The sequence below is a fragment of the Ciona robusta genome, chromosome 1, assembly GCF_009617815.1.
Source record: "Ciona robusta chromosome 1, ASM961781v2".
NCBI lineage: Eukaryota > Metazoa > Chordata > Ascidiacea > Phlebobranchia > Cionidae > Ciona > Ciona robusta.
This window is the reverse complement of record NC_143235.1, coordinates 358636-372650: the sequence shown is the minus strand read 5'-3', so window position 1 is coordinate 372650 and position 14015 is coordinate 358636. Positions and strand designations below refer to the sequence as shown.

General features: G+C 45.2%; 1 protein-coding gene across 1 annotated transcript; it reads right to left on the bottom strand.

Annotated features, from left to right (window-relative positions):
• Window positions 1-483: 483 nt before the first annotated feature.
• LOC149741065 (uncharacterized) lies at window positions 484-10046 on the bottom strand (the record flags this gene model as incomplete). The annotated part of the gene is made up of 2 exons (XM_089886860.1): window positions 484-1775; window positions 4929-10046. Coding segments are annotated over 2 exons (6321 nt in total), but the record flags the coding sequence as incomplete, so codon positions are not given.
• Between the last annotated feature and the right edge of the window lie 3969 nt (window positions 10047-14015).

Sequence of the window (14015 nt, the reverse complement as noted above, 5' to 3'; positions counted from 1 at the left end):
TTGTTTCTGCTGCAGTTGTCGACTCATCAGTTGTTACTTCTGTTGTTGTTTCTGCTGCAGTTGTCGACTCATCAGTTGTTACTTCTGTCGTTGTTTCTGCTGCAGTTGTCGACTCATCAGTTGTTACTTCTGTCGTTGTTTCTGCTGCAGTTGTCGACTCATCAGTTGTTACTTCTGTTGTTGTTTCTGCTGTAGTTGTCGACTCATCAGTTGTTACTTCTGTCGTTGTTTCTGCTGTAGTTGTCGACTCATCAGTTGTTACTTCTGTCGTTGTTTCTGCTGCAGTTGTCGACTCATCAGTTGTTACTTCTGTCGTTGTTTCTGCTGCAGTTGTCGACGCATCAGTTGTTACTTCTGTCGTTGTTTCTGCTGCAGTTGTCGACTCATCAGTTGTTACTTCTGTCGTTGTTTCTGCTGCAGTTGTCGACTCATCAGTTGTTACTTCTGTCGTTGTTTCTGCTGCAGTTGTCGACCATCAGTTGTTACTTCTGTTGTTGTTTCTGCTGCAGTTGTCGACTCATCAGTTGTTACTTCTGTCGTTGTTTCTGCTGCAGTTGTCGACTCATCAGTTGTTACTTCTGTCGTTGTTTCTGCTGCAGTTGTCGACCATCAGTTGTTACTTCTGTTGTTGTTTCTGCTGTAGTTGTCGACTCATCAGTTGTTACTTCTGTCGTTGTTTCTGCTGCAGTTGTCGACTCATCAGTTGTTACTTCTGTCGTTGTTTCTGCTGCAGTTGTCGACTCATCAGTTGTTACTTCTGTCGTTGTTTCTGCTGCAGTTGTCGACTCATCAGTTGTTACTTCTGTCGTTGTTTCTGCTGCAGTTGTCGACTCATCAGTTGTTACTTCTGTCGTTGTTTCTGCTGCAGTTGTCGACGCATCAGTTGTTACTTCTGTCGTTGTTTCTGCTGCAGTTGTCGACTCATCAGTTGTTACTTCTGTCGTTGTTTCTGCTGTAGTTGTCGACTCATCAGTTGTTACTTCTGTCGTTGTTTCTGCTGCAGTTGTCGACTCATCAGTTGTTACTTCTGTCGTTGTTTCTGCTGCAGTTGTCGACTCATCAGTTGTTACTTCTGTCGTTGTTTCTGCTGCAGTTGTCGACTCATCAGTTGTTACTTCTGTCGTTGTTTCTGCTGCAGTTGTCGACTCATCAGTTGTTACTTCTGTCGTTGTTTCTGCTGCAGTTGTCGACTCATCAGTTGTTACTTCTGTCGTTGTTTCTGCTGCAGTTGTCGACTCATCAGTTGTTACTTCTGTCGTTGTTTCTGCTGCAGTTGTCGACTCATCAGTTGTTACTTCTGTCGTTGTTTCTGCTGCAGTTGTCGACTCATCAGTTGTTACTTCTGTCGTTGTTTCTGCTGCAGTTGTCGACTCATCAGTTGTTACTTCTGTCGTTGTTTCTGCTGTTGTCGACTCATCAGTTGTTACTTCTGTCGTTGTTTCTGCTGTAGTTGTCGACTCATCAGTTGTTACTTCTGTCGTTGTTTCTGCTGCAGTTGTCGACTCATCAGTTGTTACTTCTGTCGTTGTTTCTGCTGCAGTTGTCGACTCATCAGTTGTTACTTCTGTCGTTGTTTCTGCTGCAGTTGTCGACTCATCAGTTGTTACTTCTGTCGTTGTTTCTGCTGCAGTTGTCGACGCATCAGTTGTTACTTCTGTCGTTGTTTCTGCTGCAGTTGTCGACTCATCAGTTGTTACTTCTGTCGTTGTTTCTGCTGCAGTTGTCGACTCATCAGTTGTTACTTCTGTCGTTGTTTCTGCTGCAGTTGTCGACCATCAGTTGTTACTTCTGTTGTTGTTTCTGCTGCAGTTGTCGACTCATCAGTTGTTACTTCTGTCGTTGTTTCTGCTGCAGTTGTCGACTCATCAGTTGTTACTTCTGTCGTTGTTTCTGCTGCAGTTGTCGACCATCAGTTGTTACTTCTGTCGTTGTTTCTGCTGCAGTTGTCGACTCATCAGTTGTTACTTCTGTCGTTGTTTCTGCTGCAGTTGTCGACTCATCAGTTGTTACTTCTGTCGTTGTTTCTGCTGCAGTTGTCGACTCATCAGTTGTTACTTCTGTCGTTGTTTCTGCTGCAGTTGTCGACTCATCAGTTGTTACTTCTGTCGTTGTTTCTGCTGCAGTTGTCGACGCATCAGTTGTTACTTCTGTCGTTGTTTCTGCTGCAGTTGTCGACTCATCAGTTGTTACTTCTGTCGTTGTTTCTGCTGCAGTTGTCGACCATCAGTTGTTACTTCTGTCGTTGTTTCTGCTGCAGTTGTCGACCATCAGTTGTTACTTCTGTCGTTGTTTCTGCTGCAGTTGTCGACTCATCAGTTGTTACTTCTGTCGTTGTTTCTGCTGCAGTTGTCGACGCATCAGTTGTTACTTCTGTCGTTGTTTCTGCTGCAGTTGTCGACCATCAGTTGTTACTTCTGTCGTTGTTTCTGCTGCAGTTGTCGACGCATCAGTTGTTACTTCTGTCGTTGTTTCTGCTGCAGTTGTCGACTCATCAGTTGTTACTTCTGTCGTTGTTTCTGCTGCAGTTGTCGACCATCAGTTGTTACTTCTGTTGTTGTTTCTGCTGCAGTTGTCGACTCATCAGTTGTTACTTCTGTCGTTGTTTCTGCTGCAGTTGTCGACTCATCAGTTGTTACTTCTGTCGTTGTTTCTGCTGCAGTTGTCGACGCATCAGTTGTTACTTCTGTCGTTGTTTCTGCTGCAGTTGTCGACGCATCAGTTGTTACTTCTGTCGTTGTTTCTGCTGCAGTTGTCGACGCATCAGTTGTTACTTCTGTCGTTGTTTCTGCTGCAGTTGTCGACGCATCAGTTGTTACTTCTGTCGTTGTTTCTGCTGCAGTTGTCGACGCATCAGTTGTTACTTCTGTCGTTGTTTCTGCTGCAGTTGTCGACGCATCAGTTGTTACTTCTGTCGTTGTTTCTGCTGCAGTTGTCGACGCATCAGTTGTTACTTCTGTCGTTGTTTCTGCTGCAGTTGTCGACCATCAGTTGTTACTTCTGTCGTTGTTTCTGCTGCAGTTGTCGACGCATCAGTTGTTACTTCTGTCGTTGTTTCTGCTGCAGTTGTCGACGCATCAGTTGTTACTTCTGTCGTTGTTTCTGCTGCAGTTGTCGACTCATCAGTTGTTACTTCTGTCGTTGTTTCTGCTGCAGTTGTCGACGCATCAGTTGTTACTTCTGTCGTTGTTTCTGCTGCAGTTGTCGACTCATCAGTTGTTACTTCTGTCGTTGTTTCTGCTGCAGTTGTCGACGCATCAGTTGTTACTTCTGTCGTTGTTTCTGCTGTAGTTGTCGACTCATCAGTTGTTACTTCTGTCGTTGTTTCTGCTGCAGTTGTCGACGCATCAGTTGTTACTTCTGTCGTTGTTTCTGCTGCAGTTGTCGACGCATCAGTTGTTACTTCTGTCGTTGTTTCTGCTGCAGTTGTCGACCATCAGTTGTTACTTCTGTCGTTGTTTCTGCTGCAGTTGTCGACGCATCAGTTGTTACTTCTGTCGTTGTTTCTGCTGCAGTTGTCGACGCATCAGTTGTTACTTCTGTCGTTGTTTCTGCTGCAGTTGTCGACTCATCAGTTGTTACTTCTGTCGTTGTTTCTGCTGCAGTTGTCGACTCATCAGTTGTTACTTCTGTCGTTGTTTCTGCTGCAGTTGTCGACTCATCAGTTGTTACTTCTGTCGTTGTTTCTGCTGCAGTTGTCGACTCATCAGTTGTTACTTCTGTCGTTGTTTCTGCTGCAGTTGTCGACTCATCAGTTGTTACTTCTGTTGTTGTTTCTGCTGAGTTGTCGACTCATCAGTTGTTACTTCTGTTGTTGTTTCTGCTGCAGTTGTCGACTCATCAGTTGTTACTTCTGTCGTTGTTTCTGCTGCAGTTGTCGACTCATCAGTTGTTACTTCTGTCGTTGTTTCTGCTGCAGTTGTCGACGCATCAGTTGTTACTTCTGTTGTTGTTTCTGCTGCAGTTGTCGACTCATCAGTTGTTACTTCTGTCGTTGTTTCTGCTGCAGTTGTCGACGCATCAGTTGTTACTTCTGTCGTTGTTTCTGCTGTAGTTGTCGACGCATCAGTTGTTACTTCTGTCGTTGTTTCTGCTGCAGTTGTCGACGCATCAGTTGTTACTTCTGTCGTTGTTTCTGCTGCAGTTGTCGACGCATCAGTTGTTACTTCTGTCGTTGTTTCTGCTGCAGTTGTCGACGCATCAGTTGTTACTTCTGTCGTTGTTTCTGCTGTAGTTGTCGACGCATCAGTTGTTACTTCTGTCGTTGTTTCTGCTGCAGTTGTCGACGCATCAGTTGTTACTTCTGTCGTTGTTTCTGCTGCAGTTGTCGACGCATCAGTTGTTACTTCTGTCGTTGTTTCTGCTGCAGTTGTCGACTCATCAGTTGTTACTTCTGTCGTTGTTTCTGCTGCAGTTGTCGACTCATCAGTTGTTACTTCTGTCGTTGTTTCTGCTGTAGTTGTCGACGCATCAGTTGTTACTTCTGTCGTTGTTTCTGCTGCAGTTGTCGACGCATCAGTTGTTACTTCTGTCGTTGTTTCTGCTGCAGTTGTCGACGCATCAGTTGTTACTTCTGTCGTTGTTTCTGCTGCAGTTGTCGACGCATCAGTTGTTACTTCTGTCGTTGTTTCTGCTGCAGTTGTCGACGCATCAGTTGTTACTTCTGTCGTTGTTTCTGCTGCAGTTGTCGACGCATCAGTTGTTACTTCTGTCGTTGTTTCTGCTGCAGTTGTCGACGCATCAGTTGTTACTTCTGTCGTTGTTTCTGCTGCAGTTGTCGACGCATCAGTTGTTACTTCTGTCGTTGTTTCTGCTGCAGTTGTCGACGCATCAGTTGTTACTTCTGTCGTTGTTTCTGCTGCAGTTGTCGACGCATCAGTTGTTACTTCTGTCGTTGTTTCTGCTGCAGTTGTCGACGCATCAGTTGTTACTTCTGTCGTTGTTTCTGCTGCAGTTGTCGACGCATCAGTTGTTACTTCTGTCGTTGTTTCTGCTGCAGTTGTCGACGCATCAGTTGTTACTTCTGTCGTTGTTTCTGCTGCAGTTGTCGACGCATCAGTTGTTACTTCTGTCGTTGTTTCTGCTGCAGTTGTCGACGCATCAGTTGTTACTTCTGTCGTTGTTTCTGCTGTAGTTGTCGACGCATCAGTTGTTACTTCTGTCGTTGTTTCTGCTGCAGTTGTCGACGCATCAGTTGTTACTTCTGTCGTTGTTTCTGCTGCAGTTGTCGACGCATCAGTTGTTACTTCTGTCGTTGTTTCTGCTGTAGTTGTCGACGCATCAGTTGTTACTTCTGTCGTTGTTTCTGCTGCAGTTGTCGACGCATCAGTTGTTACTTCTGTCGTTGTTTCTGCTGCAGTTGTCGACGCATCAGTTGTTACTTCTGTCGTTGTTTCTGCTGTAGTTGTCGACGCATCAGTTGTTACTTCTGTCGTTGTTTCTGCTGCAGTTGTCGACGCATCAGTTGTTACTTCTGTCGTTGTTTCTGCTGTAGTTGTCGACGCATCAGTTGTTACTTCTGTCGTTGTTTCTGCTGTAGTTGTCGACGCATCAGTTGTTACTTCTGTCGTTGTTTCTGCTGTAGTTGTCGACGCATCAGTTGTTACTTCTGTCGTTGTTTCTGCTGTAGTTGTCGACGCATCAGTTGTTACTTCTGTCGTTGTTTCTGCTGCAGTTGTCGACGCATCAGTTGTTACTTCTGTCGTTGTTTCTGCTGTAGTTGTCGACGCATCAGTTGTTACTTCTGTCGTTGTTTCTGCTGCAGTTGTCGACGCATCAGTTGTTACTTCTGTCGTTGTTTCTGCTGTAGTTGTCGACGCATCAGTTGTTACTTCTGTCGTTGTTTCTGCTGTAGTTGTCGACGCATCAGTTGTTACTTCTGTCGTTGTTTCTGCTGTAGTTGTCGACGCATCAGTTGTTACTTCTGTCGTTGTTTCTGCTGTAGTTGTCGACGCATCAGTTGTTACTTCTGTCGTTGTTTCTGCTGCAGTTGTCGACGCATCAGTTGTTACTTCTGTCGTTGTTTCTGCTGTAGTTGTCGACGCATCAGTTGTTACTTCTGTCGTTGTTTCTGCTGTAGTTGTCGACGCATCAGTTGTTACTTCTGTCGTTGTTTCTGCTGCAGTTGTCGACGCATCAGTTGTTACTTCTGTCGTTGTTTCTGCTGTAGTTGTCGACGCATCAGTTGTTACTTCTGTCGTTGTTTCTGCTGTAGTTGTCGACGCATCAGTTGTTACTTCTGTCGTTGTTTCTGCTGCAGTTGTCGACGCATCAGTTGTTACTTCTGTCGTTGTTTCTGCTGTAGTTGTCGACGCATCAGTTGTTACTTCTGTCGTTGTTTCTGCTGTAGTTGTCGACGCATCAGTTGTTACTTCTGTCGTTGTTTCTGCTGTAGTTGTCGACGCATCAGTTGTTACTTCTGTCGTTGTTTCTGCTGTAGTTGTCGACGCATCAGTTGTTACTTCTGTCGTTGTTTCTGCTGCAGTTGTCGACGCATCAGTTGTTACTTCTGTCGTTGTTTCTGCTGTAGTTGTCGACGCATCAGTTGTTACTTCTGTCGTTGTTTCTGCTGCAGTTGTCGACGCATCAGTTGTTACTTCTGTCGTTGTTTCTGCTGCAGTTGTCGACGCATCAGTTGTTACTTCTGTCGTTGTTTCTGCTGTAGTTGTCGACGCATCAGTTGTTACTTCTGTCGTTGTTTCTGCTGTAGTTGTCGACGCATCAGTTGTTACTTCTGTCGTTGTTTCTGCTGCAGTTGTCGACGCATCAGTTGTTACTTCTGTCGTTGTTTCTGCTGCAGTTGTCGACGCATCAGTTGTTACTTCTGTCGTTGTTTCTGCTGCAGTTGTCGACGCATCAGTTGTTACTTCTGTCGTTGTTTCTGCTGTAGTTGTCGACGCATCAGTTGTTACTTCTGTCGTTGTTTCTGCTGTAGTTGTCGACGCATCAGTTGTTACTTCTGTCGTTGTTTCTGCTGTAGTTGTCGACGCATCAGTTGTTACTTCTGTCGTTGTTTCTGCTGCAGTTGTCGACGCATCAGTTGTTACTTCTGTCGTTGTTTCTGCTGTAGTTGTCGACGCATCAGTTGTTACTTCTGTCGTTGTTTCTGCTGTAGTTGTCGACGCATCAGTTGTTACTTCTGTCGTTGTTTCTGCTGTAGTTGTCGACGCATCAGTTGTTACTTCTGTCGTTGTTTCTGCTGTAGTTGTCGACGCATCAGTTGTTACTTCTGTCGTTGTTTCTGCTGTAGTTGTCGACGCATCAGTTGTTACTTCTGTCGTTGTTTCTGCTGCAGTTGTCGACGCATCAGTTGTTACTTCTGTCGTTGTTTCTGCTGCAGTTGTCGACGCATCAGTTGTTACTTCTGTCGTTGTTTCTGCTGCAGTTGTCGACGCATCAGTTGTTACTTCTGTCGTTGTTTCTGCTGCAGTTGTCGACGCATCAGTTGTTACTTCTGTCGTTGTTTCTGCTGTAGTTGTCGACGCATCAGTTGTTACTTCTGTCGTTGTTTCTGCTGCAGTTGTCGACGCATCAGTTGTTACTTCTGTCGTTGTTTCTGCTGCAGTTGTCGACGCATCAGTTGTTACTTCTGTCGTTGTTTCTGCTGCAGTTGTCGACGCATCAGTTGTTACTTCTGTCGTTGTTTCTGCTGCAGTTGTCGACGCATCAGTTGTTACTTCTGTCGTTGTTTCTGCTGTAGTTGTCGACGCATCAGTTGTTACTTCTGTCGTTGTTTCTGCTGTAGTTGTCGACGCATCAGTTGTTACTTCTGTCGTTGTTTCTGCTGTAGTTGTCGACGCATCAGTTGTTACTTCTGTCGTTGTTTCTGCTGTAGTTGTCGACGCATCAGTTGTTACTTCTGTCGTTGTTTCTGCTGTAGTTGTCGACGCATCAGTTGTTACTTCTGTCGTTGTTTCTGCTGTAGTTGTCGACGCATCAGTTGTTACTTCTGTCGTTGTTTCTGCTGTAGTTGTCGACGCATCAGTTGTTACTTCTGTCGTTGTTTCTGCTGCAGTTGTCGACGCATCAGTTGTTACTTCTGTCGTTGTTTCTGCTGTAGTTGTCGACGCATCAGTTGTTACTTCTGTCGTTGTTTCTGCTGCAGTTGTCGACGCATCAGTTGTTACTTCTGTCGTTGTTTCTGCTGTAGTTGTCGACGCATCAGTTGTTACTTCTGTCGTTGTTTCTGCTGTAGTTGTCGACGCATCAGTTGTTACTTCTGTCGTTGTTTCTGCTGCAGTTGTCGACGCATCAGTTGTTACTTCTGTCGTTGTTTCTGCTGCAGTTGTCGACGCATCAGTTGTTACTTCTGTCGTTGTTTCTGCTGCAGTTGTCGACGCATCAGTTGTTACTTCTGTCGTTGTTTCTGCTGTAGTTGTCGACGCATCAGTTGTTACTTCTGTCGTTGTTTCTGCTGCAGTTGTCGACGCATCAGTTGTTACTTCTGTCGTTGTTTCTGCTGCAGTTGTCGACGCATCAGTTGTTACTTCTGTCGTTGTTTCTGCTGCAGTTGTCGACGCATCAGTTGTTACTTCTGTCGTTGTTTCTGCTGCAGTTGTCGACGCATCAGTTGTTACTTCTGTCGTTGTTTCTGCTGCAGTTGTCGACGCATCAGTTGTTACTTCTGTCGTTGTTTCTGCTGTAGTTGTCGACGCATCAGTTGTTACTTCTGTCGTTGTTTCTGCTGCAGTTGTCGACGCATCAGTTGTTACTTCTGTCGTTGTTTCTGCTGTAGTTGTCGACGCATCAGTTGTTACTTCTGTCGTTGTTTCTGCTGTAGTTGTCGACGCATCAGTTGTTACTTCTGTCGTTGTTTCTGCTGCAGTTGTCGACGCATCAGTTGTTACTTCTGTCGTTGTTTCTGCTGTAGTTGTCGACGCATCAGTTGTTACTTCTGTCGTTGTTTCTGCTGTAGTTGTCGACGCATCAGTTGTTACTTCTGTCGTTGTTTCTGCTGCAGTTGTCGACGCATCAGTTGTTACTTCTGTCGTTGTTTCTGCTGCAGTTGTCGACGCATCAGTTGTTACTTCTGTCGTTGTTTCTGCTGTAGTTGTCGACGCATCAGTTGTTACTTCTGTCGTTGTTTCTGCTGCAGTTGTCGACGCATCAGTTGTTACTTCTGTCGTTGTTTCTGCTGCAGTTGTCGACGCATCAGTTGTTACTTCTGTCGTTGTTTCTGCTGTAGTTGTCGACGCATCAGTTGTTACTTCTGTCGTTGTTTCTGCTGTAGTTGTCGACGCATCAGTTGTTACTTCTGTCGTTGTTTCTGCTGCAGTTGTCGACGCATCAGTTGTTACTTCTGTCGTTGTTTCTGCTGTAGTTGTCGACGCATCAGTTGTTACTTCTGTCGTTGTTTCTGCTGTAGTTGTCGACGCATCAGTTGTTACTTCTGTCGTTGTTTCTGCTGCAGTTGTCGACGCATCAGTTGTTACTTCTGTCGTTGTTTCTGCTGTAGTTGTCGACGCATCAGTTGTTACTTCTGTCGTTGTTTCTGCTGTAGTTGTCGACGCATCAGTTGTTACTTCTGTCGTTGTTTCTGCTGTAGTTGTCGACGCATCAGTTGTTACTTCTGTCGTTGTTTCTGCTGTAGTTGTCGACGCATCAGTTGTTACTTCTGTCGTTGTTTCTGCTGTAGTTGTCGACGCATCAGTTGTTACTTCTGTCGTTGTTTCTGCTGCAGTTGTCGACGCATCAGTTGTTACTTCTGTCGTTGTTTCTGCTGTAGTTGTCGACGCATCAGTTGTTACTTCTGTCGTTGTTTCTGCTGCAGTTGTCGACGCATCAGTTGTTACTTCTGTCGTTGTTTCTGCTGCAGTTGTCGACGCATCAGTTGTTACTTCTGTCGTTGTTTCTGCTGTAGTTGTCGACGCATCAGTTGTTACTTCTGTCGTTGTTTCTGCTGCAGTTGTCGACGCATCAGTTGTTACTTCTGTCGTTGTTTCTGCTGCAGTTGTCGACGCATCAGTTGTTACTTCTGTCGTTGTTTCTGCTGTAGTTGTCGACGCATCGTTGTTACTTCTGTCGTTGTTTCTGCTGCAGTTGTCGACGCATCAGTTGTTACTTCTGTCGTTGTTTCTGCTGTAGTTGTCGACGCATCAGTTGTTACTTCTGTCGTTGTTTCTGCTGTAGTTGTCGACGCATCAGTTGTTACTTCTGTCGTTGTTTCTGCTGCAGTTGTCGACGCATCAGTTGTTACTTCTGTCGTTGTTTCTGCTGTAGTTGTCGACGCATCAGTTGTTACTTCTGTCGTTGTTTCTGCTGTAGTTGTCGACGCATCAGTTGTTACTTCTGTCGTTGTTTCTGCTGCAGTTGTCGACGCATCAGTTGTTACTTCTGTCGTTGTTTCTGCTGTAGTTGTCGACGCATCAGTTGTTACTTCTGTCGTTGTTTCTGCTGTAGTTGTCGACGCATCAGTTGTTACTTCTGTCGTTGTTTCTGCTGCAGTTGTCGACGCATCAGTTGTTACTTCTGTCGTTGTTTCTCTGCTGCAGTTGTCGACGCATCAGTTGTTACTTCTGTCGTTGTTTCTGCTGTAGTTGTCGACATCAGTTGTTACTTCTGTCGTTGTTTCTGCTAGTTGTCGCATCAGTTGTTACTTCTGTCGTTGTTTCTGCTGCAGTTGTCGACGCATCAGTTGTTACTTCTGTCGTTGTTTCTGCTGCAGTTGTCGACGCATCAGTTGTTACTTCTGTCGTTGTTTCTGCTGTAGTTGTCGACGCATCAGTTGTTACTTCTGTCGTTGTTTCTGCTGCAGTTGTCGACGCATCAGTTGTTACTTCTGTCGTTGTTTCTGCTGCAGTTGTCGACGCATCAGTTGTTACTTCTGTCGTTGTTTCTGCTGTAGTTGTCGACGCATCAGTTGTTACTTCTGTCGTTGTTTCTGCTGCAGTTGTCGACGCATCAGTTGTTACTTCTGTCGTTGTTTCTGCTGTAGTTGTCGACGCATCAGTTGTTACTTCTGTCGTTGTTTCTGCTGCAGTTGTCGACGCATCAGTTGTTACTTCTGTCGTTGTTTCTGCTGCAGTTGTCGACGCATCAGTTGTTACTTCTGTCGTTGTTTCTGCTGTAGTTGTCGACGCATCAGTTGTTACTTCTGTCGTTGTTTCTGCGTTGTCGACTCAGTTGTTACTTCTGTCGTTGTTTCTGCTGCAGTTGTCGACGCATCAGTTGTTACTTCTGTCGTTGTTTCTGCTGTAGTTGTCGACGTTGTTTCTGTCGTTGTTGTCGATCAGTTGTTACTTCTGTCGTTGTTTCTGCTGTTGTCGACGCATCAGTTGTTACTTCTGTCGTTGTTTCTGCTGTAGTTGTCGACGCATCAGTTGTTACTTCTGTCGTTGTTTCTGCTGTTGTCGACGCATCAGTTGTTACTTCTGTCGTTGTTTCTGCTGTAGTTGTCGACGCATCGTTGTTACTTCTGTCGTTGTTTCTGCTGCAGTTGTCGACGCATCAGTTGTTACTTCTGTCGTTGTTTCTGCTGTTGTCGACGCATCAGTTGTTACTTCTGTCGTTGTTTCTGCTGTAGTTGTCGACGCATCAGTTGTTACTTCTGTCGTTGTTTCTGCTGCAGTTGTCGACGCATCAGTTGTTACTTCTGTCGTTGTTTCTGCTGTAGTTGTCGACGCATCAGTTGTTACTTCTGTCGTTGTTTCTGCTGCAGTTGTCGACGCATCAGTTGTTACTTCTTCTGCTGCAGTTGTCGACGCATCAGTTGTTGTCGTTGTTTCTGCTGTAGTTGTCGACGCATCAGTTGTTACTTCTGTCGTGTTTCTGCTGTAGTTGTCGACTCATTTTACTTCTGTCGTTGTTTCTGCTGCAGTTTGTCGACGCATCAGTTGTTACTTCTGTCGTTGTTTCTGCTGTAGTTGTCGACTCAGTTGTTACTTCTGTCGTTGTTTCTGCTGCAGTTGTCGACGCATCAGTTGTTACTTCTGTCGTTTGTTTCTGCTGCAGTTGTCGACGCATCAGTTGTTACTTCTGTCGTTGTTTCTGCTGCAGTTGTCGACGCATCAGTTGTTACTTCTGTCGTTGTTTCTGCTGCAGTTGTCGATCAGTTGTTACTTCTGTCGTTGTTTCTGCTGCAGTTGTCGACTCAGTTGTTACTTCTGTCGTTGTTTCTGCTGCAGTTGTCGACGCATCAGTTGTTACTTCTGTCGTTGTTTCTGCTGTTTGTCGACTCAGTTGTTACTTCTGTCGTTGTTTCTGCTGCAGTTGTCGATCATCAGTTGTTACTTCTGTCGTTGTTTCTGCTGCAGTTGTCGACTCAGTTGTTACTTCTGTTGTTGTTTCTGCTGTTTGTCGACGCATCAGTTGTTACTTCTGTCGTTGTTTCTGCTGTTGTCGACGCTCAGTTGTTACTTCTGTCGTTGTTTCTGCTGCAGTTGTCGAATCAGTTGTTACTTCTGTCGTTGTTTCTGCTGCAGTTGTCGACGCATCAGTTGTTTTGTTTGTTTCTGCTGCAGTTGTCGTCAGTTGTTACTTCTGTCGTTTCTGCTGCAGTTGTCGACGCATCAGTTGTTACTTCTGTCGTTTGTTTCTGCTGTAGTTGTCGACGCATCGTTGTTACTTCTGTCGTTGTTTGCTGCAGTTGTCGACGCATCAGTTGTTACTTCTGTCGTTGTTTCTGCTGCAGTTGTCGACGCATCAGTTGTTACTTCTGTCGTTGTTTCTGCTGCAGTTGTCGACGCATCAGTTGTTACTTCTGTCGTTGTTTCTGCTGCAGTTGTCGACGCATCAGTTGTTACTTCTGTCGTTGTTTCTGCTGTTGTCGACTCATCAGTTGTTACTTCTGTCGTTGTTTCTGCTGCAGTTGTCGACTCATCAGTTGTTACTTCTGTCGTTGTTTCTGCTGTTGTCGACGCATCAGTTGTTACTTCTGTCGTTGTTTCTGCTGTTGTCGACGCATCAGTTGTTACTTCTGTCGTTGTTTCTGCTGCAGTTGTCGACATCAGTTTTTACTTCTGTCGTTGTTTCTGCTGCAGTTGTCGACGCATCAGTTGTTACTTCTGTCGTTGTTTCTGCTGTAGTTGTCGACTCATCAGTTGTTACTTCTGTGTTGTTTCTGCTTAGTTGTCGACTCATCAGTTGTTACTTCTGTCGTTGTTTCTGCTGCAGTTGTCGACGCATCATGTTACTTCTGTCGTTGTTTCTGCTGCAGTTGTCGACGCATCAGTTGTTTTTCTGTTTGTTTCTGCTGCAGTTGTCGACGCATCATTTGTTACTTCTGTCGTTGTTTCTTGTAGTTGTCGATCATCAGTTTTACTTTGTTGTTTCTGCTGCAGTTGTCGACTCATCAGTTGTTACTTCTGTCGTTGTTTCTGCTAGTTGTCGACGCATCAGTTGTTACTTCTGTCGTTGTTTCTGCTGCAGTTGTCGACGCATCAGTTGTTACTTCTGTCGTTGTTTCTGCTAGTTGTCGATCAGTTGTTACTTCTGTTTGTTGTTTCTGCTGCAGTTGTCGACGCATCAGTTGTTACTTCTGTCGTTGTTTCTGCTGTAGTTGTCGACGATCAGTTGTTACTTCTGTCGTTGTTTCTGCTGCAGTTGTCGACGCATCGTTGTTACTTCTGTCGTTGTTTCTGCAGTTGTCGACGCATCAGTTGTTACTTCTGTCGTTGTTTCTGCTGTAGTTGTCGACGCATCAGTTGTTACTTCTGTCGTTGTTTCTGCTGCAGTTGTCGACGCATCAGTTGTTACTTCTGTCGTTGTTTCTGCTGCAGTTGTCGACGCATCAGTTGTTACTTCTGTCGTTGTTTCTGCTGTAGTTGTCGACGCATCAGTTGTTACTTCTGTCGTTGTTTCTGCTGCAGTTGTCGACGCATCAGTTGTTACTTCTGTCGTTGTTTCTGCTGCAGTTGTCGACGCATCAGTTGTTACTTCTGTCGTTGTTTCTGCTGCAGTTGTCGACGCATCAGTTGTTACTTCTGTCGTTGTTTCTGCTGCAGTTGTCGACGCATCAGTTGTTACTTCTGTCGTTGTTTCTGCTGTAGTTGTCGACGCATCAGTTGTTACTTCTGTCGTTG